The sequence below is a fragment of the Culex quinquefasciatus genome, chromosome 3, assembly GCF_015732765.1.
Source record: "Culex quinquefasciatus strain JHB chromosome 3, VPISU_Cqui_1.0_pri_paternal, whole genome shotgun sequence".
Taxonomy (NCBI): Eukaryota; Metazoa; Arthropoda; class Insecta; order Diptera; family Culicidae; genus Culex; species Culex quinquefasciatus.
This window is the reverse complement of record NC_051863.1, coordinates 179458407-179485665: the sequence shown is the minus strand read 5'-3', so window position 1 is coordinate 179485665 and position 27259 is coordinate 179458407. Positions and strand designations below refer to the sequence as shown.

The window sequence follows — 27259 nt, the reverse complement described above, 5'->3', positions numbered from 1 at the left end:
GTTATGGTGTTATTTATTTTTAAGCACAGATTTACTTGGAATAGTTTTTTTTTAGTTTTTTATCAAAGGATTTACCATTACCTTTCCAGGTGAAGGAAAACAGCATGAACCAAGCAACCCAAGCTAAACTCACTTATAAATATCATGGAGAATTTCCCTTATCCCCTGAAAAAGGTGGAGCTTGAAAACTTCAGTTAACAAAATATAATACAAAAAAATCTTTAAAAAAAATTGACTTGTTTCAATCCATTCCCTCAACATTGCGCAAATAGCAATTAACAAATTGAGATCGTTTCATCCTCGTTGCTTCGTTAGGGTGGATCCCCAGCAAAACTGTACAGATTCTCCAACAAACTCAATTCCACCCCTTTCAAAATTCTAACTCACTTTGACGACCGGTTATGCATATCGATGACCAGAGCTGCCGATTGCCCATCAAAAGTCGCCCCGCCCCCCGTTTTCCATTCCATTGGAAATTTTCCTCGACAAAATGGACACTTTTGTGCCGGGGTTTGTGGATGGAGGAGTATTAAGCAAAGTTTTGCTTCGCTTAAGCACACCTACACACCGTCCCCTCGGAGATCGTCCTGAGCTTTTTTTTTCATAAAATTATTTTTATTAGGTCCTTTTCGGTACTGGGACCTGGTTAGGACCGAGTCGGCTTTTGTAATTACAAAAACTTAATAATTACAGAGGATCTTGTGTGTAAATGTTAGTGGGAGGAGCCGATTACCCGCGGCCTACTCGGGGTTAGTAGGGAAGGGATTGATGTTAAAGACAAGGCGTGGGATGGGAAGGGGATTGTGTAGGGGTCTTGGTTGGCTCTGCTGGCCTTTGCTTGTGTCCTCAGCCGCAACTCGGTGTCCAGCTGCTGGGGCGTTCTTGCTTTGCTTCCGGTGCAATCCAGAAACGACGGCTTTGTGCGAAGGCGAGTTATACTAACAAAGGAAAACTAACTGAAGGAAAACTAACTGGAAGAAAACTAAATGGAAATTTTGGAATCTACGAGGAACTGATAGATCGGATAGAGAACATCAAGGTCTAGTTGAGATAACGCGTCTCGCATCGGGATTTCTGGTGGTCTTCCTCGAGCCCTGAGGGTATCTTTCAACTTAATTCTGTGAGCCTGGTGATCTGGACACGCCCATACGAGATGGTCGATGTCCTGATAACCCTGCCCACAGTCGCATAAGTTCGTATCACTCATGTTGATACGGTACAGATGAGCCTTGGATGAGTAATGGTTCGACATAAGGCGGGACATCATTCTGATGAATCCACGCGTCAAGTCCATTCCCTTGAACCAGGCTTTTCTTTGCACCTTAGGTCGTATGGAATACATCCAACGTCCCTTGGTGTCGTCGTCCCATTGTTTTTGCCAATCCAGAAGCGCACGCTGCCTCGGCAAACCGTAGCATTCTTGTAGGCTAATTGGCCTTTCAAAAATGTCTCCACTCTCAGCACCCTTCTTGGCGAGCAAGTCCGCTTTCTCATTACCCGGAATCGAGCAATGAGCGCGGACCCACACCACCGTGATGCTGAAGGACTGAGCCGCCAGGTTGTTTAAAGTCTTGCGTATTTCCGTGAGGAAAAACGCAGACTCCCTGGTCGGCTTCAGAGACCGGATAGCCTCAACAGAGCTAAAGCTATCGGTGAAGATGAAGTAGTGGTCAGGTGGCATGGTCTCGATGATTCGCAGTGCGCAGTAAACCGCGGCTAACTCTGCGACATAAACCGAACTCGGGTCCTTCAGCTTAAAGAACAGCTGATAAGATTCATGATAAACACCGAAGCCCGTACAGCCGTCGAGCTTGGAGCCATCGGTGAAGAATCTGTTGTTTGGAGGAACATGGTTGTACTTTGATGCGAAGATCGACGGTACAACTCCCCGCAGAAGATGGTTTGGGATACCGCGAGTATCGGCTTTCATGGACGTGTCGAAGCCAATCAGGGTGCTGCTGGTTAACGGAGGCGTGCGCTGTACCGTTGTGCTCGGGCTCCACTCCCACGATGACATAAAGTCATAATATAGAAGCATGCGCCGAGACTCAACGTGAAGGTTCAGCAACGTTTCAAAGTTGTCAATTACCAGTTTATTCCTGTAATCACACCGGATCAGGAACCGGTAAGACAGTTCGTAGTAACGAGTTCGCAGAGGCAACACTCCCGCCAAGACCTCGAGGGTCATGTTGTGAGTTGAGTGCATGCATCCCAAGACAATGCGAAGACTTCGGTACTGTATCCGCTGGAGAACCAACAAGCGTGATTTCGCAGCTGACTGGAAGCAGAAACTGCCATATTCCAGCACCGAGAGTATCGTTGTCTTGTACAGTCGAAGCAGGTCAGAAGGATGAGCACCCCACCGGTTGCCAGAGACACTGCGCAGAAAATTAGTTCTTTGCAGGCACTTTTGCTTCAGGTAGTTATTGTGCTTCCCCATGTTCCCTTTTGATCGAAGATGGTACCCATGTACATGAAGTGGTCCGACTGCTCGATAGTCTTTCCCGAGAGAGAAAGATTGAGCTGTGCCGGTTCATGCTTCCCCGTAAAAACGACCAGTTCCGTCTTCGCCGGAGAGAATTCAATACCCTTTTCAACTGCCCAATGGGCCAAGTTGTTCAGGGTATCTTGCAAGGGTTCTAGCAGATCGACTTCCTTCTTGGCAGCGATTGAAACCACTGCGTCATCTGCGTACTGTATAAGGGTGCAGTATCCGGTCAAGCAATCATCGTTGTCGCTGACGTAGAAGTTATACATGGATGGGCTAAGGCGTGAGCCTTGTGCCAAACCCATGTAACTTATCCGGGTGATTGCCAGATCACCTTGCACAAAGTGCATGTGTTTTTCTGACAACAGGTTGATGAGGAAGTTGCACATCGTCGGATTGAGACCGCTCCGCCGCAGCTTTACTCCCAACACCTCGATGGAGACTGAATCGAATGCACCCTTGATGTCTAGAAAGACAGAAGCCATTTGCTGTTTTTACCACGGGCTATGTCGATCCCTGTAGCCAGCAAGGCTAGACAGTCGCTTGTTCCCTTGCCTCTCCGGAAGCCATACTGCGTGTCTGACAGCAAGTGCTCTCGTTCCATCCATGGTTCGAGGCGGTCGAGGATCATCTTCTCCAGCAACTTGCGTAGACACGACAGCAAGCTGATTGGACGATACGAGTTGTGGTCGGACGCCGGCTTACCGGGCTTTTGAATGGCAACCACCCGGACCTGTCGCCATTCGTGTGGAATTACGTTCTGCTCCACCAACGTGTTGAACAGTTTCAACAGACGCTGCTTGGCGACGTCCGGAAGATTCTTCAGCAAGCTGAACTTGATCTTGTCGGACCAGGAGCAGTGTTGTTGCCCGTCAATAGTGCTATGGAGAGCTCTACCATCGAGAAGGGAGGATTAGAATCGCTCCCATCAACAACGTCGAATGATGGTTGTGTCGGCACCGAGTCCGGGCACACCTTCTTGGCGAAATCCAATATCCACTTGTTCGATTTTTCCACACTCTCGTTCGGAACGGAACCTCTACGCATGGCCCTCGCAACGCGCCACAGAGTGCTCATGGACGTATCTGCTGGTAGTCCTTCAACGAACTCCCGCCAGTACATTCGCTTCTTCCGCTTCAGAGTATTACTGTACCTGCGATCAAGAGCTCTATACCTTTGGAAGTTCGCTGGGGATCCACACTTGCAGAAGTCCACATAAGCTACAGACCTGGCCGCCGAGAGATCCGTACACTCCTTGTCCCACCAGGGAAGTGGAGGGCGCGTTCGGATGTATGGTCCCGGGACGGGTTTCGTCTGAGCTTGTACCGCACTGTCATAGATCATATTAGCCAGAAACGCATATTCTTCAAGCGGTGCCAACCCAGCTCGCAACTCAACTCCAATGGAGACTGCCTCCGCGTACTGTTTCCAGTCGATATTTCGCGTCAGATCGTAAGGCATCTCCACCGTTGTCGATTGCTGTGGGCCATGGCTAACCAGAATAGCGATCGGCAAATGATCACTGCCACGAGGATCTTGAAGCACGTTCCAGTCACAAAGAACTGCCAGACTGTTGGAACAGAGCGACAAGTCGATGGCACTCGCCTTCGTACCAGACGTAGTTGGCGTTGGTGGTGTTGCAATCCGCGTAACTTGCTTGTCCCTGTTTAGGAGGGTCATCTGGAAGTCGTCACACAGTTCATGAATCAGATATGCTTGAGGGTCTGTCTTGTGACTTCCCCACTCGGTGCTGTGAAGATTAAAGTCACCCAGAACCAGTCGCGGTGCCTGCAACAGCTCAAGCATACCCCACAACTTTTGTCGAGTTAACGACACCTGTGGGGGAACATAGACGGACACAATGCAAATGTCCAGTCCTCTGATCCTGGCCTGTACTGCGACTGCTTCGATTCCTCCTAGCTTCGGGAGCGTGACCTTTCTAAAAGTGTGGCTCTTCCTGACCCCAATCAGTACGCCTCCACCTCTATTTGGCCCTGCCCTGCTCTCTGTGATGATGTTGTACCCCCGGAAAGCTGGCGTCTCATCTCCGATAAGAAACGTTTCGCTCAACGCAAACACATCACAGTCCCGTTCGAATGCGAATTGTTGAAAATCGTTTAACTTGGGGGTTAAACTTCTACAATTCCATTGTAGAAAGGAGATGCCGTTTTTCGTTTTTGGTGTATTACCCATCAAAGGAAATGAACGACAAGAGGGGCATCGTGCTAGCAAGCTGTTTCCCGATGTGTCTAGCGAGAGGCTCAAACCGCTTTATGATTAAACGCGTCGGTTCACTCACAAAGAGCACAGCCATTCCACGATTGTGGAAAAGTAAGGACTCCTTTGAAGGCATCGGTGATCGGATTTGGTTGAGGAACCGGTTTTAGGGGATCTTTGGCAGCTTGGGAACGGGCTTCAGCGGCGAGAGGTATCGGTGCCGGCTTCGGAGCGGGCTTACCTGACGGACCGAAAGGAAAATCCTCCTCGAAGTTCAACGAGTCACTTTCCTTACCCTTGCCGCCAGCGGCTTTAGTGGACTTGGAAACCTTGTTGCGCTTCGGATTTGGTCCGGAAGAGTCACTTTCCTCGTCTCTCCGGAAGAGGACTTCCTCCTCGTTTTCCTCGTCTCCCGAATCATCTGCCAAGGGGGGCGAAACGATTGGATTGGTTCGCCTGGCTAAGGATTTCCGCGAAGGACTTCTTGGAGCGTTCCTTCAAGGATCGCTTCATCTTGTCCTCGCGCTCCTTGTACTTTGGGCACTGCCGAGTTTTGTGCGGTTCCCCGCCACAAAGCAGGCATTTTTCAGCCTGCTTTTGGCATTCCACGTCCTTGTGGGGGCCGGCGCACTTTGAGCACTTGCTCTTGTTGCTGCAGTAGGTCTTGGTGTGTCCCAACTGCTGGCAGTTTTCGCAGCTCATCACACGCGGAACGTACAATCGAACTGGAAGCCGAAGTTTGTACAGCTCAATGTAGTCCGGCAGAGCTGACCCTGCAAAAGTCACCCGGAACGAGGCAGAAGGAATGAACTTCTTCTTGCCACCCTCGGTGGTGACGTTGCCCAGTTGCCGGCACTCGAGTACCTCCACAGCTGGAAGTTTAGGGTTCTTGAAGCGACCCACCGCCCTTGAGAGGTCGACAAGCGACAGACTGTCATCGGTCACCACGCCGTCGATTTCGACTTTGTGGGCCGGAATCCAAACACGGTACTCGACACAGAACCGAATGTCTTTCACGATCTGGTTAGCTTCCTCCGCGGAGTTCACGATCACGCTGAGCTTGCTCTTGTTCAGCTTAGTACATTGTACCAGCCCAGGATAATGGTTATGCAGATCTTTTGTGATCCGAACGAAGTTAAGGGGTTTTGTTTGGGCCGGAAGAAGACCACCCACTCCGTCTGCGAGCCCCCACGTACTGGCGAGCGCGAGCTTGAACTGGTCTTTCCTTGTCACCTGGTGGATTTGGATTTGGAGGGATCGGAGGGTTGGTGCCGGTGGAATAGGATTCGGATTTGGCGGAATCGGAGGGTTGGTGCCGGAGGGATTGGATTCGTATTTGGCGGGATCGGAGGGTTGGGTTCGTTGGAATAGGAGTTGGATTTGTTGGGACCAGAGGACTTGGATTCAGTGGAAGAGCTGGATCCGGTTTTTGTGTTGGAGGAAGTGGGATCAGGTTTTGGGTATGGTTTCGGAGACAGTCGAGACTTGCGTTTCTTCGCTTTGCGCCCGCCAGTGCCCTTCACAACGACCTTGGTGTCCTTTCCGTAGAGTTCCAACGCGGTTTGGTTAGAAGGCACTCCTGGGAGAGGATCAACTTCACCCTCGTTGTCCGTGTCCCAGTCTTCGGACTCGGACATTTTTCCACCTGGTCCTCATCCGGATCCATGGTTGGAATGAAAAACGAAAGAGAAACTAATACAAAAGCTAATCAAGATTTACGCGAAAAGAAAAAAACCAAGGAAGAAGAAAAAAATATGACTAACAAAAAAACTATGAGCGAAAAAAAAACTAATTAACTCGCCTTTCGCACTCACCGCCGAACTGGCCGCACTGGCTGCCGCCCGCAGCGGGATGCGCGGGAAGCTCGTTTGCGCGCGCTTGTTGTTGTTGTTGTGCTGCCTGCTGCCAGCCACGTAAACAACGGGGTTGTCTCCGACCTGGCCTGGCCGAAAACTGGTCCGCCGACCGCAGTCGACTCTCCGGGGCCGGTTCCACCGACCAACGACCGTCTCTCGCCTCAGCTGCCTCCGCGGCCGCTGCTGCTCCTCCTCCTGCTGCTGCTGCTCGGATGCAGGAACTCGTTCCTCTTCCGCTGCTGCACCGCCGCCGTGTCCACGACGACCAGATTGTGGCCTCTCTGACCACCGGTACGGGCTTGTCCGCTCGCACACGCCTCGGAATCGCCGTGAAAAACGCGCCAAACACACCGCGAAAAAACACGACCACCCGCTGAGACTTCTGCCGAAGCAATGATCGTCCTGAGCTGATGGTCAACATGCTTGGCCATCGTCCTTGCCAACTGGATGCAAAGAGCAATATCAGTTTTCCACTGCAAAGTGTCCGAGAGTCCATTTTCAATCACAATAAAAGAGTAAACTTACTGTTTGTGTTTGTGTGTGGGTGTGTGTGTGCTTGGCTTGTGAGTTGTTTGTTTGTGTGGGAATATAATACCGTAAGCACATGATATTATTCTCAATGTGGTGGAAGCAATTTGTGCTGCTGCACAATCTTCTCGGCCGATAGCTTTGAACAGTTTTGTTGTGGACACTTTGTTGCTGGACTGATGGAGTTTAATCTATTCTAACGGAACGTGACCACATCTAGACGTTGAATTTCTGACATTAGATCACTTTGAATTTCGGACATAAGACTTCTTACTTCTTACTTCTTACTTCTTACTTCTTCTTCTTACTTCTTACTTCTTACTTCTTACTTCTTACTTCTTACTTCTTACTTCTTACTTCTTACTTCTTACTTCTTACTTCTTACTTCTTACTTCTTACTTCTTACTTCTTACTTCTCACTTCTCACCAACATATATCAGCTCACTTTTCAAACGTCTTCTTCAAACGACTCCCGCCCCCAGCAACCACCAGTCAATTACGATTCTCCCAATCCAACTTGATGGCTTCCTCCAAAAACCGAGAAAAGCTCCAACAATTGCACTCCATTATGGTATATTGTCGCATTTTACCATTTCCACGAAGAGGCCTAAAAATTTGCCAATTTGCCGTTCCACGAAATGGAGACAAACAACCCATGCAAACACAAGGTTCGCGTTCTTGCCAAGAATGTGTTTGCAGCCACGTGGCGAACGTCTCACAGGCTAAAGTGAAATAAAGTGTTGAAATAATGGAAATGAAGAGCGAAGCAGGGGCTTAATTTTACCAACGTTCACCCCCGTCCCTCGGGGACGGTTGAAAATTGTTTGCTTTTAAATTTGGTTTAGCAAGGCAGTGGGGGAAAATCCGCATCGTAAGTGTTCTTTTGAGCGGTTTTCGGAGAAATGATGTTTTCTTTGTTGAAAGTCACTTTAAAATGTTTTTACTTCAACATTTCAGCTCTAACTAGTAAAGCGATTAACGACGTTACTTGCAGCTTTTTACCGTAATCGAAACTCTCGGGATGAAACTATCATCACTCAAAGATGAATGGTTTACTTTTAGCCATGCTGATGATGATGAGAGGAAGAGACTGCCTTACTGCCGTTAATCACTGGTAGACACTTAAATGGCCATTGATTGGTGTAATAGTTGGTTCGAGAAGTCCACAAAAAAGACATAAAAGTGTGAATAATTTGAAAATTTAGGTGTTTTTATCATTTTATTTGAAATGTCTGACTTTGAAATCGAAAAAAAAACAAATATCTTCTAACGTCTGAATCAGACGAATGACGTCCAAGGATTGTTAAGACATCTTTCGTTAAAAATCAGATTTCTGACCTCATTTTTTTTCAAGAGCTCAAAATTCCGTGTAACGTCTGAATCAGACGATTGATGGTTCAGACCGTTTATTTTTAAACATTTGAAATCAAACCAACTATGATTCGACCGGTTGATCCAAAGAAATCAGCATACAGCATACAATACTTGGTCCGTGGAGTCCTCAATTTGAGTTTGTGTTGAAAATCATTCATTTGTTTTTTAGACGGCTATTTTTGAATTAAGAAAAAGTATAAAATTTCTTCTCATGTCTGAAATATTATCTTCATTTAAAGACTTTGATTACTTCTACCACAAAAAAAAAAAACAATATTCTGACATTGAATTTGAGAAAAAAATACAAATTTAGAATGACGTCTGAATCAGACATTTGATGTTCATGCCATTTCATTGTTTTATTATTATTTGAAGTCATACCAACTATGATTAAAACTTGATTTGAATGACTGATTTAAAGCATTTCTCTTGGACTAAAAAGTTTGCAAATTTGATTGAAAATTGTGATAAACATAATTTATTATGAAATTTGTACGATTTTTATGTTTTTTGTCTTATTTAAGTTGTTTAAACCCGTTTCTTTTCTAACGTCTTAATCAGACAATTAATGTAAAATTACTATCATTGCTATTATTGTTTAAAATAAGATACCAAAAAAATAAGGGTTACGTCTGAATCAGACGACTGTTTTTAAAGGAATTTTTGTGTTTTTATTTTTCTCCAAACGGACTTCAATCTTGAAAAAATAACGTTTTGAAGCATTTTTTAACGGGGTGATTCATCTAAAGCCTAAATCAGACAATCAACGTATAAAATCGCGACAACTACGTATTTAACCCATAAAAGCAATGGAAAGGAGACCGCAAAAAATTTTGAACAGATTTATAATTTTTAAAAAGCAATGTGCAAAAAACATTTTTTTTCCAAGAAAACTTGAGCTTTTAAGCATTTTTAATACCCTTTTTTCTTCTAACACCTGAATCAAACAATTAAATTTTAACGATATCGAAAAATAAGAGTAACGTCTGAATCAGACGATTGATGCTCAATGCATTTTATTTTTTCCCCTAACGAGTTTCAATCTAAAACAACACTAAAAAAGATCACAAAATTAAGTGGAAAAAGGCTATGGTGTCTTGAGAAGAGTTATTGCAAATGGAAAAGGGAAACTTTTGGTTTGGTTGAAAATCAGGGTGATTCACGATTAGGGTGATTTTGAAAATCTAACTTTTCAGCAATATTTTAGCGCATTTTTTTGTTCTCTAGAAGGTTGTTGAGCTTGCTTATCCAAGCAACTTTGCCTATGACACCAACATTTTATCTCACAATCTACGCCTTTTACGACCAACTATTGAGGAAGGATCTCAGCGAACTTTCAAAATTTATTTTTTTTAACGTAGCAATTCAGAGTAAAGTTTTAGATAAATAAAAGATGTTGGGAGCACTTTTTGAACTCTAAAAAACAAACATGACATGACATGACTTAAGGGGTTACATACATGTAAAAAATCTAAAAAAAAACATATTTCCGATTATTTATTGAATCCTTTCAAAAGATGATTTCCAATCACTCCTGAAAATTTCATAAAGATATTTCATGATTTAAGTAAGTCGAAGACGATTAACCAAATTTAACTTTAAATTTAATCAAATTTAACTTTAATGTTTTGCCATGCGCAAAGCGAACCGTCAAACTTTGTGAGCGTTTTTCTCAAAACACCGAGTTGATTTGCGGGTGCCACGATATCTCGAGATGGGATGGACCAAATTGGCTGAAATTTAGAGTGAGGACTGTCAAGACATATTTCGTGTGCATGATGAAGCCTGATTTTGAAATTTAGGGTTTTGAAAAATTACAAAAATCAAAAATTATTATTTTTTTACATGAAAAACAGAAAAATATTTTTATCTTTTTTTAATAAACTTTTTGAAAATCGGCCTTCATCATGCACACGGGACCCATTTAGTGAGTCTTCACAAAAATTTTGAGCCGATTTGGTCAATGCAGTGTTGAGATATCTTGGCGCCCGTTTTTTGAAACTGCTAACTTAAAATGACTATATCTCGACAATGGGACATCCAAATGTCTTCATATTTATTTTGTTAATAGATGAAAATGTATATTTTAATGCCCTGAAAACAAATTTCAAAAAATAATTAGTGTGTGCTCATACCAACCCTTGAAATTTTTGACGATTTACATGTATGTAACCCCTTAAGGGTAAAAAGTTCCAGCCATTTTTAAGCTGAAAAGATGCAATTTTTTAGCTTCAATATCGACAAAGTGCAGGCCAAATTGTAAGCGCTACATTGCATTCAAAAGGGAGATATCGAGATATTTGCATTTGAAAATGTCTAATTTTTAGGGGAAAAGTGTATGAGACCACCCTAATAAAATTGAAAAAATTTCCAACTGTATATTTTTCCATGTAATTTTGCTCACTGAATCCGAATCTGCCCTCAGAATTGACTCAATAGTAAAAATATCGATTTTTGTTCATATTGTGTGTTTTTAGATAATTTTACATAAAAAATTACCAATTAAAAACAAAAACTCAATCAGATAACTATACATTTGCACAAAAAAAAAACGGAATCGACGTAACACCTTATAATGTGGCCCTCTTAAACCTTGCGGTTTCGTCAACGGATCCACAGGCGTGTATCGTTCTTTTTGCGACAAGACTCCACCTCCCGGGCCTCTTAAGTGTGAAGGTATGGGCACGGGGAGAGGGCACCGAATACCTATATTTACACTTAGAATTTTTTGCGTCCGCCCCGGGATTCGAACCGGCGACCTCTGGATTGTGAGTCCAGTGCGCGGTCCGATTGATCCACACAGGCAGACAATACATTTGCACAAACTTAACATAAATGGGTTGATCCAAGAGAGGTTATGGGCAGTAATAATATAACGACTAATCATCCCGGGCAGACGGAAATAATTTGGGAAAAGCATTTTTTGATATTTGAAAATACTAGGCCAATAACATTTTATGTTATTTATAACAAGTTTTATTATTAGTCGTTATGATTTTTTTTGTTATTGGATTGTAACACTAATAACATTTTTCGTTATTCTTCGAACAAATCTTTGTTATTTTTTATTGTTATTTTTTTTTTGTTATTTTAATAACTAATCCGATCATCTCAATAACAGTTAGAGGTATTCTTCCATAACAAAAAATGTTATTCTAAAGTTGTTTTGGCTTTCAACCAAAATCAGACCAATAACAAATTTGGTTATGATAACATAAACTGTTATGAAACTCTTGTGCAAACATGGATTTTTCAAGAAGATTTCATAACACTTTCTGTTATTTTAACAGTATTTGTTATTGAAATGGCATGAATTTTGTTATTACCGTCTGCCCGGAATAAGAATCAAAAAGTCCTGAAATGATATCAAATCTAAAGATCCAATACATAATTTTTTTGCTTCATGGATTTTGAAACCGCCAGTAAACACTTAAAAGCAAGCTTCCCATGCGCCAGTGCCAAGACACACCGCGGGTTCTTTTTCTAGCTTCGGTACGTGCCTGAACCCATTTGTGTATTGGTATCTTGGTACATCGTACCAGCGCACCACGACACTCTCGGCTCGCCCGATCGGTTTTGTGTCTGGCACTCACCCATGGCATGAACCTAGCGTGCTGTGGTACGCGCCGTTGTATTGAACCCGTTTTGTACCGCCAGCGCATACCACGGCACGTACCTCGGCTCGTGCCGAGTGAAGCACCTTGGTTCATACACCGGGTTCATGCCATGGGTGGGTGCCAGACACAAAACCGACGCGGCGAACCGAGAGTGTCGTGGTGCGCTGGTACGATGAACCAAAATACCCTCGGTTCGTGTGAGTCGGGTACGGGAGTAAACCGAACAAAGCAGGCGCAAAGCAAACCCGAGGGACAAGTGAACCGCGTGTACCGCACGGTGCGGGGAAGCTTGCTTAAAAGTAAAAAAAAAAAGTTTATTAAGCTTTACAAAAAACCTCTGGAAATTATAATCAATTCGATGATTCTTCAAATGTTTGTACGTCCGAATCAGACGGTTATTTTTTCTTTCTTCTGTTGAGAATTCATCCCGCCTAAGGGTCAAACGTACAGTTTCGAGCAAGCCATCACAATATTCTCGTCAAAGCTCTGGTGGCGCTCTGGTTTATCCGGGCTCTAGTGCTGGTCATGACGGCTGAAAACATTCCAAATGTACACCCAGCAGCACGTAAATAGTGGCCAAGCGTAAAGTTTTCCCGGGCGATAATTTATCACTGACACCGATTGGGCGAGGGTTGGCATTTATTCTTGAATGTTTGGTTAGGGTGATTCATTGAAAGAATCACGAAACATTTTATTTAATTTTTTTTATTGTTTGAGATTTGTTTTCAATAAATTATAAATTAGATGACAACACGGAAACTTGGTCAGCGCCACGGAAACCAACGGGACCGGTAATCGACCAGAAGTGCCCTGAGGGTAAAGGCCCCACCGGAAGTTGCACAAATTCCTCAAGCTACCCCCTCCCTCCCCTCAAAGGGGAATTTATCTTCCAAATGAATTGTGCATATCGTGAAGGAAAAGCATTTTTCTCAGCCCTCCTGTGCACACAGTTGGTTTTCCCTGCTCGAGTTTTCGGAGCTTTCCTTTTTATCCCCTTCGCTGAAGGAATGGTTCGAGTCTGTCTCCGTCTCCGTCTGTTTGGTCCGGAATCACTTTGTCATTCTTGGCGGGAGGGTGGTGTCGTGGACGGTGGATTCAAAAAATGATCTTTTCAAGTGAAAATCTAAAAAAAAACGTTTGATAACATTTAATTTCAAATTGCTAATTTCTATTTTGTGAAAACTTGAATAAAATCAAATTTAAATATCATCAAGCACACCGTGCCACAGCAAACCAAACCTATTTGCTTTCCCCAAAATAACGAGGATCTAGCAAAAAAAAGGTTTCCTTTTTTCTCAAAATCGCAGAGTGAAATTGCACTTTTCAGATTCCGTGAACCGCTCGGAGCTTGCAAAGCTCGGCCTGGAAGAAAGTGCAAAAGCTCCGTCGCGCGAACAGAATTTTACGGAAAACGGGGGGGGGACTATTTTTCGGACCCGGAATCATCATCATCATCAGATGGTGTCCTGGGTTGGTGGCCAAAGTGCGCGCCGGGGCCAAGTATGAGCAATGGCCGGTGATAAATTGTGCTGGGAATTGGCGCGAGCGCGGCACAAATCTGCTTGCAGAGTTACACAAAATGGTTGTTAGTTTTTGTTTGCAGGGAGCTTTTTCCTTTCTCACGGTGCTTTCTGTAATGGAACAAGATGTTTGGACGTTTCTGGAGATTTTTACGGAGGGAATTTGAGTGATTTCTGGGGAATTCACGTGAAATGAATGTGACTTTTGAGATTCCGGAAGACTTTTCCCAAATATCAAGATTCTTGACTAGTTCAGCTACGATGACGTCATCACGTTTCCGAGCATTAATCTGCTGTGTTGGCGGTATTCCTCGTTGACAACATTCAACAGAAGCTAAACGAGACATTGTGTATGACGGCAATTCCGGTAATAACTAGTGGGATTTCTCTGCAATCCCCAACCACATTTGCTTTTTCTTCACTAGTGGAAATTTTTCGAAAAAAATGGACTAAGTAAATTTTCAAAAAATTAATCCGCATGAAATAATGCGATCCAAAATTCGCACCATACCCTATTTCAGGATAGAATGTCGTAAAATTTTACGATTTATTTTACACAGCTTTTGTGCTGATGTGTCGGGGAAGATTCTTCCCCACTCCCTTGCGAAGTTGACATGGACGCGCAGGGGTCAATTTGTCCTGCTCGTTCGTGTATGACGTCAATCGGATCAATGTACGTATGTGTGAAGGAATTGACCTCGTGGTCAAATGGAGGGGACACGCCAGTGTGGAATTCAATTGTCATAATTGAATTACTTTAAATTTTTGAAAAATTTAATAAACATTGATTATTATTGTAAATAGATTTTTCAATAAAGTTCGCAATTTTATTTTTTACCTCCTCGATTTGTAAAAGAAAATACTAAAATACTAAAATACAAAAATACTAAAATACTAAAATACTAAAATACTAAAATACTAAAATACTAAAATACTAAAATACTAAAATACTAAAATACTAAAATACTAAAATACTAAAATACTAAAATACTAAAATACTAAAATACTAAAATACTAAAATACTAAAATACTAAAGATGCTAAAATACTAAAATGCTAAAATACTAAAATACTAAAATGCTAAAATACTAAAATGCTAAAATACTAAAATGCTAAAATACTAAAATGCTAAAATGCTAAAATACTAAAATACTAAAATGCTAAAATGCTAAAATACTAAAATGCTAAAATGCTAAAATACTAAAATACTAAAATGCTAAAATACTAAAATACTAAAATACTAAAATGCTAAAATGCTAAAATACTAAAATACTAAAATACTAAAATACTAAAATGCTAAAATACTAAAATGCTAAAATGCTAAAATGCTAAAATGCTAAAATGCTAAAATGCTAAAATACTAAAATACTAAAATGCTAAAATACTAAAATACTAAAATACTAAAATACTAAAATACTAAAATACTAAAATACTAAAATACTAAAATACTAAAATACTAAAATACTAAAATACTAAAATACTAAAATACTAAAATACTAAAATACTAAAATACTAAAATACTAAAATACTAAAATACTATAATACTAAAATACTAAAATACTAAAATACTAAAATACTTTAATAATAAAAAAACAGTCCAAACTCGATTATCCGAAGGCCTCGGAAAAATTTCACTTCTTACAATCGAATCATGAAAAAAAAGCTTAAGGATGACCCCCTAAATACGCTTAAGTGATTTTGAATTTTAAATCCAAGATGGCGAGGACGAAAAACTTGAAAAATGCATTCAACTATTCAAATTTTACAATAATTCGGATCGCAGAACTCGAATTTAATGTTAAAATAAAGATTAACAGCAAAAAAGTTCGCGTTTCGATTATCCGAAGTTCTATACAAACCACGGTTGTTATCGATCGTTATCGTTATTTCAATAATTCTATCGTTGATAATCTTATCGCCGACAAAGGATGATCAATTTCATGTTAAATTTTTAATGCATTCGTTTCGAATCTTTTTTTTTTTTTTTTGATAATGTAAGTTTCAAAGCATAAATACTATTTTTTTTTTGCAAAATACAGTATTTTTAAAGTACTCAAATTTTTATTATTTGTAAAATGGGTATCAAACGATTCGAAATTTTGCATGCATTTTCACTGTTTTAGGGTTTTTGAATGAAACACTAAAATTTTCACAAAATACCGTATTTTCTCTAAAATACTCATTTTTTTATAATTCTCAATATGGGTATCAAATGAAGCGAAATCCTGCGTTTTCACTGTTTTAGTTTTTTTTAATGAAATACGAATATTTTCACAAATACCGTACTTTTTTGATAGTACGCAATTTTTTACAATTTGCAATATGGGTATCAAACGATTCGAAATTTTACTTGCATTTCCATTGTTTTAGAGTTTTTTGAATGAAAAACTTAAATTTTCACAAAATACCGTATTATCTCGAAAATACTCAATTTTCATTTTTCGCAATATGGGTACTAAACGATTCGAAATTTTGCATGCTAAAATAGCTGTTTTGGAGTTCTTTTAATGATAAACTTAATTTTTACAAAATACAGTATTAAAAACTATTATTTTTTCTAATTCGCAATATGTGTAGATTAGATTTTTTGTGAACTTTTTAGTATTTCATTTAAAAATCACTAAAACAGATAAAATACATGCACAATTTCGAATAGTTTGATACTCACATTGCGAAATTAAAAAAAAATATTTTAGAGAAAATACGGTATTTTGCGAAAATTTTAGAATTTCATTAAAAAAACTCTAACACAGTGAAAATGCATGCAAAGTTTCGAGTCGTTTGATTCCCATATTGCGAATTATACAAATTCCAGTATTAAAAAACGGTATTTTGTGAAAATTTTAGTATTTCTTTTAAAATCTCTAAAACAGTTAAAATACATGATACTCATATCGCAAATTCGAAAAAAATGAGTATTTTCGAGTCGGTTGAAACCCACATTGCAAATTATAAAAAATTAGTACTTTAAAAAACGATATTTTGTGAAAATTTAAGTATTTATACATTGAAACTCATCGTCTTTTATCGTCGATAAAAATTACCGACGATAAAATTATCGGAATAACGATAACGATAACGATAGATTATCGTTATCGAACCTCGAAAATTTTTTTCGTTAAAAACCTTGATACAAACCATCGGATATTCTAGACTTCGGATAGTAAGTCTGGACTGTTCTTGCATTCTGAAATACTAAAATACAAAAAAAAAGTTTTATCAATTTTTTTACGTTTTTTTTACAAAATATACTCCTATAAAGAACAACATTTTCAATTGAACACTTTAACTCATTTTATTTTCTTTAAGATATAGTTTATTACATCCAAAAATTTGGAACAGCATTTGCCCCCACGTGACCGTCCACGTGCGCGTTCAAAAGCCATCACGCGCGAAGAATTCCTAGATCTGCGAAAGATATGCGAACAACCGCACCATCAAACCAACATAAGCAAGCCATTATGTTGATTCAGGGGGCGCACATTCCACACTCCCACTTCGCTCAAGTGGTGTGCTGATCATCATCATCATCACGATGATAAAAATGACGATGGTTGTTTTGCGCGGAAAAGTTTTTCCACCGTCCCGAGGCCCCACGTGGCCCCACGTGCTACGCGCCCGTTTTCCATCTCACCTCTCAACGAGCACATCGACTTGAAAATTCTCGGAATTTATTAACAGTTTATGTGTTTCTTGATGCTGATTTCCGTTCTTCTTCTTTCTCTCTTTGCAGGTATGTCGGCAGAAACCAAGTCTAACAGCCAGCATCGTGAGTAAATGTAGATTTAGGTGGAAACTTATGGCCAACTCCCGTCCTTTGAACCGATCCTTCCCTATAGCTCGATGTTTGCCATTGTTCCACCACCCTCACCCATACTGTTCGATGTACAGAACACTGACACCACACAAATGTCTAGTTTGGAACAAAAGTGAAAACGGAGATTACAACAAATAAGGCGTTCACGATGCAGAGGAGCAAATACTGAAAATGGGCCAAAACTGCTTTGGGGACTCTCCGGCCCCTGAATTTTTTTTATCGATTTTTCTACATTCGACAGCAGTCAGTGTGTTTTGGTTGGGGAACCGCCTTAAGCTTCAGGCGAGAATATGAAATTATGCTATCATGGATAATGTTGCTTATGCTCCGGGAACACGAGATGAAAATGTGATAGTTGCTGCAAGAGAAAATCATTTGAATATTACAGTCTGAGCAGTGCTTGGTTTGAAAATTCCTTTATATTAAATATTTGTTTGTTTGATTTATAGCGTTTTTATATTTACGTAAGCAAATTTATTATCCTGGTTTCTACCACACTGAAAAAAAATATTCTATTTTCAGTTATAAGCAATGTTATTGAGTATAAGCTGTAATCCCTTACATCCAATTGAAATGCTGTCAAAGACAAACTTAGGGGAAATTGGTCAAGCATTCCGGTAAAATTATTTACAAGACTGAAAAACCAAGTCTGTCATGAAGAAATTTCCAAAAACCAAAAAAAATCCGTTTTTTCAACATTTTTATTTTTAAAATTGCTGTATTTTCCTAAGGATTGGACATAAGACAATGCACAGTGTTCGGAATGGCAAAATTAAGTGGAATAAATTGATAACTCCTTTATTTGACGTCCTAGCGAAATGGTGTCTTGGGAAGAGTTGTTTCACTTGATAAGGGCTATCTTTTGAAGTTATTGACATACAGGGTGACGACCTTCCAGGGTGTCAACCAAAAACTAACTTTGTTGGATGACGTTGTAGGGCTTTGGTGTCTTGGGCAAAGTTGTAGAGGAGAAAATTTCATGAAAGTTTGTCGAAGGCGCCAAATTTGTAGCTCTTAATCTACTCGAGATATACGCCATTTTTGCAAAAATGGTCCAAAAAAGCACTTTTTTGGTGATAACTCAAAATGTTAGCATTTTAGCGGCCTACTATGTTCTGGGGAGTTGTTTATGAAATAAAATTACATATCTTTGCCGAAGACAGCAAAATGTTTTGAGCCTTTATTGAAGAGCTATAACAATTTTTAGGTGATTTTGAGCCTATTTTCAAGTTGCTATGTTTTCAAAATGGCGCATTTTGGCGCAAAACCGAACAATGCACCTGAAAGTACTCACTTTCAACTACATTTCTTGAAAATATCTCCGTGTCTATCGGTGTCAATTTCTAGATAACTCAATTTTAGTTTGACTGTTTTTAATCAATTTATTTATAATTTTTAAGCGGAATCTTATTGAAAACGTGGTAATAATCGGTATATTGAAGGGTAAATTGATCGATTATTATGGAAAATACATTATTTATGCTTTAATTATGACACACATTCTAAAATTATGAATAAAAACACATATAGCCCAAAAATAATGCAGGTTAAAATTTTAAGTAATTGTTCGTATTTGAAATTAAGTATTTCTTTTTATACTTGGTCAATTCAGAAAGGTTATCGTATTTTTTCATAGACATAGTTTTTTCCATAATAATCGATCAATTTACCCTTCAATTTACCGATTATTACCACGTTTTCAATAAGATTCCGCTTAAAAATTATAAATAAATTGATTAAAAACAGTCAAACTAAAATTGAGTTATCTAAAAATAGACACCGATAGACACGGAGATATTTTCATGAAATGTAGTTGAAAGTGAGTACTTTCAGGTGCATTGTTCGGTTTTGCGCCAAAATGCGCCATTTTGAAAACATAGCAACTTGAAAATAGGCTCAAAATCACCTAAAAATTGTTATAACTCCTCAATAAAGGCTCAAAACATTTTGCTGTCTTCGGCAAATATGTGTAATTTTATTTCATAAACAACTCTTTAGAACATAGTAGGCCGCTAAAATGCTAACATTTTGAGTTATCACCAAAAAAGTGCTTTTTTGGACCATTTTTGCAAAAATGGCGCATATCTCGAGTAGATTAAGAGCTACAAATTTGGCGCCTTCGACAAACTTCCATGAAATTTTCTCCTCTACAACTTTGCCCAAGACACCAAAGCCCTACAACGTCATCCAACAAAGTTAGTTTTTGGTTGACACCCTGGAAGGTCGTCACCCTGTGTATCAATAACTTCAAAAGATAGCCCTTATCAAGTGAAACAACTCTTTCGAAGACACCATTTCGCTAGGACGTCAAATAAAGGAGTTATCAATTTATTCCACTTAATTTTGCCATTCCGAACACTGTGCAATGGTCAATATGAAGACTTTTATGTAACATTGTCTGGAAAATCGATTCCCACTACCGGTTTTTAAAAATTTTAAGGTTTAGACCACTTTTCAAAAAAACAGTTTTAGTAAATGATTTTTGTATTTTTTTAGGAGAGACATACCATCCTGCATTTTTCGTCAGTCCTTTGGTAACATTTTAGGCTATTTCCTCAAAAATTTGGAACGAAAAAAAAAAGTGACATCACCTTTGAATTTAAGTTTTAGACTTAAAAATCTAAAAATCTCATAGATGTGGCATGTATTTTTGTTTCAGTGTATTTTTTCCAGAAAGCCCGTCCAATTTCCTACAAGTTTGTCTTTGACCACTTTTTGATACGACGCAACGGCTTCGAGATTCAGTAATTTTTAAATTACAAAATACAAAAAATATTTAAATACCTTACGCCCTTCTCAAATGTTATTTTCGAGTACTATTGGCTCCATATACACAAAAATGGCTTATATAGGCCTAGGATAACATGTCTACAAAGTTTCATTAAAATCGGAGAGGGTCGGGTACAAAAGTACCAGAAAAATTCCTGATTTGAGCTGGAATTGCTCATTCTCAATATTAATATTTCCAGTCAAAACTGAATAAAACAAAAATATAAACCCTGAGATAAAATTGCCTCATTGCATAAAACGACCCACCACACTCGTTCAAAACTTTCTAATTAGAACGGACTTTCCAATTGCATTTAGAAATTTGATTCAGCTTTTTTTTACTCTCCCGTCCAACTTCATAAGCAAACTTTTGTCGAGTCAATTTGCACAGTCCTTCCTTGAAAGACCAACTCTTGGTTTGAGAATCTATTTCGGCGCCATCTTGCCTCTGCTCTTCCTCGGAAGTAGTTAGGTAATGAGCTTTTGATTTCCCGGAGACAACCACTATACTGGCAGCACTCGTTGGCAGAAAGTTGTCCCCTTCTTGAAGCTGGAAAAGCTTCTCGCGCCATTGTTCTCGTTGCGCTGTGAATTACATGAAACTTTCCCCCCACCTCCCCCTTTCCCAACTAAATTTGCTGCGGCCAAGTGAACACTTGCGGCGGCGCGCGTTTGGCTTTCGTTTTAATTAGTTGGCAAGTGAGCGAGCACGAATGATTTTAAATTTAATAACATTTGCAAATATTTATAGCTTTTTCTACCGCAACTTCTACGAGCTAATTTTCTGAGCGTTTTTTTCCCCAGCTTTTATGGTGACACTCAGTTGTGGCAACTTTTCAGTTTTCATTCCGTTGAAAGAAAAACTTTTTTTCCGCTCCTTCCGTGTTGATTCATTTTTGAATTCAGGTTGTCGCACGCAGAGAAAAAGCTCATCACTGTCGGTTGCACTTTTTTTTTGTGCAGCTGGATAATGGCGCGAGCTTAGCGCGCGTGCATTTAATATGATGTTTTTAATTGAGTTTACGGCTGGGTTGGTGCTTTTTTCCCCTGCTGCTGCCTTTTTTGCGTGGAAAAAAAAGGCTGGAAATGGAGCTTTGAAAACAAGTGTTGTTTGTCGAGTTGATGCGCGCAGAAGATGCATTCTTCATTTCTGCGAGAGCATTGGGGAAAGTTGTTCGCTGGAACTTTTCAACATTATCTTTTTGAATAGGATTACGAAGTGTATGCGATGGAAAAGTTGAGGGATCAACAAATGGCAGTTGGTTCATTCCAAAAATTTACTGTTCTAATTTAATTTAAATTATTTTAAATGACATTATACATTTAACATTAAACATTAAACATTAAACAATAAACATTAAATATTAAACATTAAACATTAAACATTAAACATTAAACATTAAACATTAAACATTAAACATTAAACATTAAACATTAAACATTAAACATTAAACATTAAACATTAAACATTAAACATTAAACATTAAACATTAAACATTAAACATTAAACATTAAACATTAAACATTAAACATTAAACATTAAACATTAAACATTAAACATTAAACATTAAACATTAAACATTAAACATTAAACATTAAACATTAAACATTAAACATTAAACATTAAACATTAAACATTAAACATTAAACATTAAACATTAAACATTAAACATTTGTTTTGATTTTGACTTTGACAAAAAAATTACGAAAAACAACCGATTTCAACGTTTTCAAAATTTTCAAAAACTACTTACCACATATTACAACTTTGCTGGAGATCAAAAAATATCTTCTCAAGATTTAGATTCTCGAATATTTACAATAATTTTTGGTCGGACAGCCCCAAAACTATATTTTCTTATTTCAAGGCCAATTTTCAAAATATTTGGAGCTTTTTCTCACACAAAATGCTTTACACATTATTACTACTAAAAACTTGAAAAATATAAAAAAAATCGAAATATTTTTTTTCTAAAAGTTTTATTTCTTTTTCAGATTATTGGTTTCAAATTAAAAAAAATCAAAAAGTCTAAAAACTCCACTTGATTAAAAATACAAAAAATAGGGTATTTTGAACAAATGACAATCAGTTTTACATGAATTTTTATTGATAATTTTGGTTTTCAACAATTTTTTTGATTTTCTGAAGAAATTAAAGAAAAAGAGGTCTACAAATATGAACTAAAATTTGCAATGGCCTAAGAAGATAGAAAATTTCACATTTTGAGAATATTCCAGAAGGATCAACAAAAAATTACCGTTTAATGTTTATTTAAATGAGATTTAAATAGAGCTAAAAAATGTCAAACAAATTATTGATTCCATGTTTTGATATAAAATTAAATATGCAATAAAAAAATACTTGAATGAAACTTTGATATACTGTTTCACCGTTTTCAGGTTATTGTCATTTCCAAATATATTTTTTTTAGTCCCTGCAGAAGTTTTTGAATATTTAAAAAAAAGAGTGAATTGAAATAAAACATTTTAAATATTTTGAAATCAAAAATGGGTAGTTCTCCGTCAACCCACACAGCAGTTGCTCCGACCCCTCTTCGATTTGCGAGAAACTTTGTCCTAAGGGTAACTTTTGTCTCTGATCACGAATCCGAGGTCCATTTTTTGATATCTCGTGACGGAGAGGCGGTACGACCCCTTCCATTTTTGAGCATGCGAAAAAAGAGGTGTTTTTCAATAATTTGCAGTCTGAAACGGTGATGAGATAGAAATTTGGTGTCAAAGGGACTTTTATGTAAAATTAGACGCCCGATTTGATGGCGTACTCAGAATTCGAAATAAACGTATTTTCATCGAAAAAACATTAATTTTTAAAAATTCTCCCATTTTCCGTTACTAGACTGTAAAAAAATTTGGAACATGTCATTTTATGGGAAATTTAATGTACTTTTCGAATCTACATTGACCCAGAAAGGTCAGTTTTTCTTCTAGAACAAAATTTTTCATTTTAAAATTTCGTGTTTTTTCTAACTTTGCAGGGTTATTTGTTAGAGTGTAACAATGTTCTACAAAGTTGTAGAGCAGACAATTACAAAAATTTTGATATATAGACATAAGGGGTTTGCTTATAAACATCACGAGTTATCGCGATTTTACGAAAAAAAGTTTTGTCCGTGTCCGCGACAGACACGGACGACGCAACAAAGAGAAACGCAAAAAGTAACATTTTCAAAACTTTTTTTCGTAAAATCGCAATTACTCATGATGTTTGTAAGCAAACCCCTTATGTCCATATATCAACATTTTTGTAATTGTCTGTTCTACAACTTTGTAGAACATTGTTACACTCTAAAAAATAACCCTGCAATGTTAGAAAAAACACGAAATTTTTAAATGAAAAAGTTTGTTCTAAATGAAAAAATTACCCTTCTGGGACAATGTAGATTCGAAAAGTACATTAAATTTTCCATAAAATGACATGTTCCAAAAATTTTTACAGTCGAGTAACGGAAAATGGGAGAATTTTTAAAACGTTTTTAGTGTTTTTTCGATGAAAAATACGTTTTTTCGGAATTCTGAGTACGCCATCAAATCGGGCGTCTAATTTTACATAAAAGTCCCTTTGACTCCAAATTTCTATCTCATCACCGTTTCAGGCTGCAAATTATTGAAAAACACCTCTTTTTTCGCATGTTCAAAAATGGAAGGGGTCGTACCGCCCTCCGTCACGAGATATCAAAAACGGACCTCGGATTCGTGATCAGGGACAAAAGTTACCGCTTAGGACAAAGTTTCACGCAAATCGAAGAGGATCGGGGCAACTTTTCCGATTTCGTGTGAGTTGGTAGAGAATTACCCAAATATGATTTTAAAACTTTGACATTTTTTCAAGTTTAGGGCTGGATTTTAAAACTTTAAAATAAGTTTCAGTTCATAAAACTCTCGAGATAGTAAAACCGAAGGCTGATGGGAAAACACTAAAAAAACCTCATGTTCCAGTTTTTTTTTAAATCTGCATGCTCATATCTAAGTGATCGTATCAAGAAAGTTCTTATGAGCAAAGTTTAGATAATTTTCTCAGGATATTTAATTATGAAAGGATATTAAAAAATAAAATAAAATAACAGTTGTTATTTGTTTATCAACTTTTGCTACCAAAAATAGGTCTTTCAAATCAGCAAAAAACATTTTCCGTCTTTCATTTTTATTCGATGTAGTCCTCTCTTCATTCATATTAACAACATAGCCGAACGCCAACTGTACCTTTGGAATATGCACATCAGTGTTTTGTTGTCTTCCGCGATAAAACACTAGGCACGATGGCAAATCATTTGCTATGTCGCTACGTTGATTTCAGGCAGCAATTCACAAATTTAAATTTAATTGAACTATTTATCAATACAGTTTCCCACCGGACTCACCCTCAACAGCACGTTTGAGCAATAAATTTCCCATCATTTTAAATCAATTCCCGATTAAGTCAACACAACATAACTATCCAACGGGGGATTGCACTCACTCCGTGGGGTACCGTGTAACCCAATTACCGCCAGAGCCCTCCCCCAAACAATAAATTAATAATTTCAAAAATTAATCCCGGAAACACTAAAATTAAACTGCGGAGCGCTCAATTCAGCAGGGGCGATTGTAATTGTGTCAGCCTTTTTTATGCCTTTGGGGAGACATTTTCATTTTGTGGTATTTTTTATTCCCATTTTTGCTATAAAAATGGGAATGCAATTGGAGTTGAAACGTATGCTTTTGTGTGCAGAGTGAAAACATATTAAATTTTTATTACGTTGTGAGCTTTATTTAAAGTGGATTTTAATTCAAATTTATAATGACTTTATTAGTTTTGTTTTCCAATGTCGCTCTGAAATAAGGGATTAAAATATATTTGCTACTCGCAACTAGATGTCGCTCAGGTGTCACGCAAATCTTGCATGCAAGTATTTGCTTGTTCCACCCAAGTTATCATCAATTTAGTTTATCTATTCGAAATTTTCAAGATCAAATCACATCAAAGTGCTTCCTTCCGCTTTGCTTGGCTCGTATTACCATAAAATATTCTTGCTGACTCGCTCGCTCGCATCCAAACGTGTCCGCAATCAGCTTCTTGTCTGGCGTCCGTTTTATCGTCCTTGGACGTCCCTCGACGTCATCTGCGTCAACGTCGCCGTCGTCGTTGACTTTGTTCCTTCAATAGCTTAATCAGCAGCTCATTGATCTCCGACGCCCAATCCAATCCCGGATCCCCGAGGGACACTTTTCCCCGGGATGGGAGCCGCGCGTGGGAGTGAACAGTAGAAAAAGGAGGAAGAAAAAGTCGATGTTTACTTTTCCTTAATCAGAAAAATAAATTACTCGCACCATCATCTCTCTTGACTCTTTTTGTGCTGCTGCCGGGGAACGGAGCACTGATCCGAGAAACAGCTGAGGCAGAGATAGACTTCTGTGGTGTGTTGCATTTGTTCGAAACTACTTTTCATACCAAAATTGCTTGTAAATATTTTTAAAAGCGAAAGCTTGAGACGGATTTTCTGACTGTTTTGGCGACTTCAGTTAAATTTAATGTTATGATGAGGATAAAGCCAATGTTTTAAAAATAATGTTTACTGAAAATTTCCATTGAACAATCGTTTGTACACTGTTGAAAACACATTGCGTATGTGCCTGTGGAAATATTTTTGAAGCATAAAAAAGTTAAAATTGCAAGCCATGGAATCAACATTTCAATAGAGAACTGGTGTTAAATGCATAACTAACAAGTGAAGATGTTTTTCAATCATAAGCTTTCAAAAAATTCTAGTTTTAAAGAAAAAAAAGTTTCGCAAAAAAAAACTTTTTGCAGTACTGCACATTCTAAAAATATTTTTTCACTGGTTCAATAATGCTGAAAATTCAAATGAAGGGCTACAAAAACTTGCAAAACCATTTGCAACGGCCTCGTGCACTTTTTATGAAAAAAAGCTTTTCTTCTTTTTACTAATTTTGAATTATGATAAAACAGATTGGAAAAATACGTGAATCTTAAGGACTTTTTTTCATAAATTCATTGATATTTTGTGAATTTGTGACAGTCGCACAACTCTAAATATATATGGCAATTCATGATAAATTTGCATTTCCAACATCGACCTTTAACTTCAAATCAAATTTACACCAGCCTAATTAAAAAAAAGTTCCACCTGAAAATAAAATTTTTCACCTCTCCACAATTCTCATTTAGTACTTTGGCATTTTTTTAAATTGTAAATTGAACAAATTTAACCGATACTTTGGTCTCCTTTTGAACATATAAAAAAACGGTTTTTGGAAAAGTTATTTAAAATATTTTGTTTTTTTTTTTTGTATAGTGTAGCTTTTTTTGTACGACTATTTTACAGAAAATGTTATCAGCTCTTTGAATAAAATATATTTTTAGAAATCAGCACTCAAAAGCTTAACAATTTGAAACATTTTAGAACATTTAAAAAAATGGGAAATCAATTGTTTATGGAAAAAAGTTAATTTAAATAATGTATTTTTTCAGTGCAACTTTTTTAAAATGTCTTCATCATAAAAAAATATCGACAATTTAAACGGAATTTTTTTCAGCGTTTATTTTTTTTCTAGAAATAAGCTAGTGCGTCCATCCCGGGAATTCCCGGGACAAAAATCCCGGGATTTTCCCTAAACCGGGAATTCCCGAATCCCGGGATTTTTTTATATTTTGTCCCGGGAATTCCCGAAATTGATAATAAAAATCAATTTTTGGTCTGGAAACTCAGATTTGGTTGTGAAAATAGATGAACAGTTAAATACTTAGTAATCGAAAAGAATTTCAAAGCATTAGCAAAATTGTATTCGGAACATATCAACATTTGTTTGGCTTATAAAAGAAAATTATTAAAAAAAAAGGTGCAGGTGGTTATGTTACACATGACCAGTATGACAAAGAACTTTGCAAGATGATTGTTGAAATTTCCGATTAGAATGTCCGGTCCAAATTTCCCCCTTATAATAAACATCCTATCGAACTAAGGGGACGGAAATTACAAGTGGAGCTGAAATAGAAATCGAAGTGAAATCAATTTACTATCCTTCACCACTCGAAAGTTACCAAGATGCGGGAAT

At 38.2% G+C, this 27259-nt stretch overlaps 1 protein-coding gene across 4 annotated transcripts in view; it reads left to right on the top strand.

The window, feature by feature from the left end:
* Nucleotides 1-27259, top strand: part of LOC6041095 — a 466221-nt gene that overhangs the window by 296727 nt on the left and 142235 nt on the right. For 2 of the 4 annotated variants that reach the window (XM_038263289.1, XM_038263290.1), the window contains exon 3: nt 17333-17368. The exons of the other annotated variants lie outside the window; for them this stretch is intronic. In XM_038263289.1, the coding sequence (XP_038119217.1) occupies nt 17333-17368 (36 nt within the window). The remainder of the gene's footprint in view (nt 1-17332; nt 17369-27259) is intronic. 4 annotated transcript variants of the gene reach the window in all.